Source organism: Oncorhynchus kisutch, linkage group LG11 (genome assembly GCF_002021735.2).
Source record: "Oncorhynchus kisutch isolate 150728-3 linkage group LG11, Okis_V2, whole genome shotgun sequence".
Classification (NCBI taxonomy): Eukaryota; Metazoa; Chordata; class Actinopteri; order Salmoniformes; family Salmonidae; genus Oncorhynchus; species Oncorhynchus kisutch.
The window spans coordinates 89,649,364-89,654,848 of record NC_034184.2 but is presented as its reverse complement, the minus strand read 5'-3'; the positions used below and the strand labels follow the sequence as shown (position 1 = coordinate 89,654,848).

The window sequence follows — 5,485 nt, the reverse complement described above, 5'->3', positions numbered from 1 at the left end:
CTGAGTACCTTTTATATTCCAGGCCCTGGTTTTGGGTCAGTGGGGGGTTGGCGAGAAGGGCAAACGGTTGTTAGGTTTCCCAGGATGGCAGGGCAGGGAGCCAGAGAGCGAGCAGGATGGCAGATGGCCAGGCAGAGAAAACACACAGAGCCTTGTCTGGGCCCTAGGCAGTCACCCAGCACAGGTGCTGCCTGCCTGCCTGAGGAGGGAGGGATGGAGAGAGGAAAGGCATGTTGGAGCATGAGATTAAGGGTGATACTTAGTTCATCTAAAGGAGATAGTTGAACACCACTGGTAGTATAACAGACCTTAGGAGTCAGAGTGGAGCGTTTGTCCTCCTGTTGTTATCAGGTGGATGGATGTCACACTGAAACAGCCTCTGTCTCTGCTGCAAATGGCACCCTTTAGACCAGGGCCGATAGGGTGCCTTTAGTCCAGGGCCAATAGGGTGCCTTTAGTCCAGGGCCAATAGGGTGCCTTTAGTCCAGGGCCAATAGGGTGCCTTTAGTCCAGGGCCAATAGGGTGCCTTTAGTCCAGGGCCAATAGGGTGCCTTTAGTCCAGGGCCAATAGGGTGCCTTTTAGACCAGGGCCAATAGGGTGATCTGCTCTGTGGTGGCTATAGGCAGCAGCACCATCTCCTATTTCATGCTGGGTCAGGGGTCAAGGGTCAGGTCATACTGGGGTTAAACATCCCCCCCTGTCCTGGGTCCTTTCTGGTTCTCTCCTTCTCAGTTTTGGTCTTTAATCCAATCCCATTCTTTGTAAACAACAGGTGTAGACTAACAGTGAATGATTACTGACGAGCTCTTCCCATTGGCACCCTATACCCTCCTCATCATCCCTGCCCCTCATCACCCCCCCCAACTCTTAACTGGCTAGGACAGCTCATGAGGTCTCTTAAATATCTGTCGACTAGGTGGAAGGCTTATGACTAAAGTTATTTGATTTATGCTACCATCTAGTGGCAGGAGAAGGGAGTGCAGTTACTTTGACAAACTGCAATTCCCTTAATGGCTCTTGTTCTTGAAAGCTGTTTTTACGTAATGAGCAGTGATAACACCAACTCTCTCTCTCGCTCTCTCTAGCCAAGTCCATCCTGAAGAAGGCTAAGCGTGAACGGCTAGTGCGGGGCAACGTGACCTTTGACATGGTGACAGTGTTTGTCTTCCCACGGTGCCAGGGCTTCAGCAGCGTGCCCAGTAGAGGGGGCTGTTCCCTGGGCATGATGCAGCGCCACAGCGCCCTCCGCAGGTACACCCTGGATGAGTACGCCGTGGAGCAACACACCCTCCGTCGGGAGAAACTCCTCGACCGCCTCCGAGAGGAGAAACTGGACGCTCTCAAACAGAAAGTGAGCCCTGGGAGACACACACACACGCCCCCATATGTGGATTAGATAGTTATGAAGCTAATATGCAGCAGTGTCTGCTGGTGAAAGGTTTTATTCCTGGTAGTGTAAAGGTTTTATTCCTGGTAGTGTAAAGGTTTTATTCCTGTAACGAGGGGTTCTAGCTCTCCTCTCTAGAGAGAACCCCCACACATGCATCACAATTATCCTAACCCCCCCCCCCCCCCCTCTCTCCCTCCCAGCTGACTAAGGGAGGCACGGTGGAGTCAGAGGAGGCTGACTGCCTCACCATCGAAGACATCCCAGAGGACGAGATGGACATTAGCAGCTGTAACCTAGACGACGGCTCCTTCCTCCACCCCTACCCCTCCAAGAGGAGACATGCCCTGCTGAAGGCTGCGGGGGTGAAGGTGGAGAAGGAGGAGAAGAGACAGCTGCAGCAGCTCCGAGTGTCCAGGGAGGACTGTGGGTGTGACTGCCAGGGTTTCTGTGAGCCAGAGACCTGCGCCTGCAGCCTGGCAGGCATCAAGTGTCAGGTAAGACACTCGCATATCATCATTTCTTCAACTTCAACGTTAATAGTAAACTGTGAATACTTTGTAATCAGCAGTGGTTATTTGTCCTCTGTAATACAATATTCTGATCCCTCTGCGACAAAGCAGAACCTGATTTTTAACGTTCTCTTCTCTCCCCAGATGGACCACTCGTCATTTCCCTGCGGCTGCACTAAGGATGGCTGCGGTAACCAGGAAGGTCGTAAAGAGTTCAACTCCAGCCGGGTTCAGACCCACTACATCCACACCATCATGAAGCTAGAGCTGGAGAAGAGACTGGAGGAGACGTCTGGACCAGAGGAAGAGGACCCGGGAGAGACCACCTTCTACTTCAGCTCAGAGCTGGCATCGGTCGGGGAGAACAGCTGTAGCAGTGACATGACAGACTCCTCTGCCTCCTCGGGGGGGAGTGAGGACTCAGAGGAAGGGGCGGAGTTAGGCCGGGAGGACGATGTGGATGAAAACGGACTGAGCCGCATCCTCAGCGACAACGACTATAACGTAAACAACTACGTTGTTAATGACAACCGATGTTGCCCCGAGCAATGTCTACAGCAGCAGCAGCAGGCATCGTCCATGACGACAACAACACAGATGTTGGGAGGGTTTAGCACGGCAGACTTCCCAGAGGAGAATGACAATCTAGAGGTGCACACAGACAACCGGGCCATGGCCATATCACTGTTAGATGATAACACTAACCAAGGCAACGGTCTGTTCCACCACAGCAGCTGCAGAATCTCTAACCCCTCATCTCCCTCAGTAGACTGCCCCAACACCCCATCCCCCTCAGTAGATGGCACCGCTGCCAGCTACATGGACCTCAGCCTGTCCTCAGAGTCTCACCTGGAGTTCTTTGATGGTTTCTGTCTGGGTCCTTCCTCCCTCTACAACTCACTTACGGCGTACCAACACATGGACAACTTCTTTCACTTCCAGCAGCCTAGTTATGCCAGCAGCCAATCACAGGCCATCGACCCCGGGACCTGCCTCCTGGAGTCTCTGATTGGTCTGCCAGAATCTGACCCAGAACCCCCTGCAACGTTCACAGACAATCAGCTGTTGGAAGAAGCTGTCAGGGGTTAACTATCGGGACCTGAACCGCCAACTGTGTTCTGGACTATGTAGTGAATTAGGGGGGATGGGGGTCAGTGTAAACAGACTGCTGTTGGAAGAAGCTGTGATTTCTCTCTTGCCTTTCAATTGTTAGCAAAGCAGTTGGTAATTATCGCTGTATGAAATGGCAGCTAACGTTTCAGTTGGTAATTATCGCTGTATGAAATGGCAGCTAACGTTTCAGTTGGTAATTATCGCTGTATGAAATGGCAGCTAACATTTCAGTTGGTAATTATCGCTGTATGAAATGGCAGCTAACGTTTCAGTTGGTAATTATCGCTATATGAAGTGGCAGCTAACGTTTCAGTTGGTAATTATCGCTTTATGAAATGGCAGCTAATGTTTCAGTTGGTAATTATCGCTTTATGAAATGGCAGCTAACGTTTCAGTTGGTAATTATCGCTATATGAAGTGGCAGCTAACGTTTCAGTTGGTAATTATCACTTTATGAAGTGGCAGCTAACGTTTCAGTTGGTAATTATCGCTTTATGAAATGGCAGCTAACGTTTCAGTTGGTAATTATCGCTGTATGAAATGGCAGCTAACGTTTCAGTTGGTAATTATCGCTGTATGAAATGGCAGCTAACGTTTCAGTTGGTAATTATCGCTGTATGAAATGGCAGCTAACGTTTCAGTTGGTAATTATCGCTGTATGAAATGGCAGCTAACGTTTCAGTTGGTAATTATCGCTGTATGAAATGGCAGCTAACGTTTCATAAAAGTGAGATTAAAATAAGTAATTTTCTACATTGTAGAAATAATAGGGAAGACATGAAACCTATAAAATAACACGTGTTGGGTTTTATATGTCGCTAAATGTCAACCTCAGAAACCAAGAATAGTACAGCTGGGTATTAATGAATACTCTGGGAAACCAAACATGGTTTTCAAAACACCTATAACTTATCTACATATTATTGTTTTAATTGATTTCTTTTATGATTTTCTATTTATTTTCAGATAAAAACCTACTAAAGCTATGCTGAAGCAGCACTGTGGTTTGATATTTATAACCTGGAAGTGCAATCTTTCCTTATGTATCAAATGTGTCCCAAATGGCACACTATTCCCTATGTAGTACCCTACTTCCCATAGGGCTCTGGTCTAAAATAGTGCACTATATAGGGAATAGGGTGCCATTTGAAACTGAATCCGTATTAGGCAAAGTCGGCAATATGGGATTATAGAAAAGACCATTGGGAAAGTATTTCATATCTGTTCTCTTATTGTTTAAACAACATTTTGGTTAAATTATTTTAGTAGTTTGATCTAATTTATGACATGTTGGGCAATAAGAGATCGGTGTTGTTTACTCAGGAGGGCTATGGCCTAATCCCAAATCATTCCCTAAACCCTACGCCATTGTGGAGATCTGAGGTGATTTGATTGGTATAAGCAATATAATGAAACTTCCACCTAGCCTATCAGAGCGCAAGGGGGAGCTATTACCATATGGACTGCACCGGTCAGATCCAATCAGCTCTCCACACGTGTAGGGTTGAGGGGTCGATTCGGCCAACGCCACAGTGCTTCTGTATGAGCTGTGGGACTACTGTGTTCCTATTTTATAAATCAAAATGTAGAATTCTGGCTCTGCTGTAGATACTGCTATCTATAATGTTACCATAGAGAATCACTCTAATATTTTATAAATAATTTGTGTAGATTGAAAGAATTTTAAATCTGTGTCACTGAAATAATTTTATTAAGAAAATGCAAATTGTGTAATTTCTTCTTTTTTAAATATTGAAATCTTTGTAATAGATAAATATAGACTTATTATGAAAGCGTTTGCTTTCAAGTATTTTTCATATGAACTATGAAATGCCACTAAAACAAAATGGATTAGAAAAGCATCCATATGGTTGTTGTGACTGAGACAACGTGATATATTTATGCAGAAAGACTCAGAAGTTGTGTGTTTTGCCTCATTATGTCCTCAAGCAGACCTCATTTGCTTTCGTGGAGATCATCTCATTGAGAAAAACAAAAACAAAGCCACCAACAGAACACAGCTTCTCTGGTGGAAATGCGGCTAAATAAAGACAACTAGGGGTATTTATTACATTCCTGAATGGAGAGCAAACCAGAGCAGTTTTTCACTCATCGTCTCTGACTGTTTTTTAAAAGCTGTTCATTTCATCCAAGTCCCTTTTTGGACAGTTTGTCCTCCTAATAAAACTTATTCTTAAATGCTTGACTTTGTACATCTTGGTCTCTACTCCCATTCTGTTCTTTAGTGTTCAACCAAAGTTTGACCCCGGCAGATGTGTACTCCTTCTCCGTGGTCTTTCTGTTGGTCAGTTGATCCTTTTTATAACCCAACAACAGAAAACAAATGTTTTTTTTAACTGCACTGGTTCGCTGGACAGTTACCTTCAGGGAGTATTCACCCCTGTTGACTTTTTCCCACCTCTTATGTTATATAAAATGTAGATTGTTTTTGTCACTGGCTGACGTGGAAT

The 5,485-nt window shown here is 45.7% G+C and overlaps 1 protein-coding gene across 1 annotated transcript in view; it reads left to right on the top strand.

Moving 5' to 3' along the window:
* csrnp1b (cysteine-serine-rich nuclear protein 1b) overlaps positions 1-5,227 on the top strand; it is a 13,743-nt gene extending 8,516 nt beyond the window's left edge. Inside the window, exons 3-5 of the mRNA XM_031836457.1 lie at positions 1,088-1,353; positions 1,593-1,886; positions 2,046-5,227. Coding sequence (XP_031692317.1) covers positions 1,088-1,353; positions 1,593-1,886; positions 2,046-2,990 — 1,505 coding nt within the window. The 3' untranslated portion in view covers positions 2,991-5,227. The remainder of the gene's footprint in view (positions 1-1,087; positions 1,354-1,592; positions 1,887-2,045) is intronic.
* The last annotated feature ends 258 nt before the right edge of the window (positions 5,228-5,485 follow it).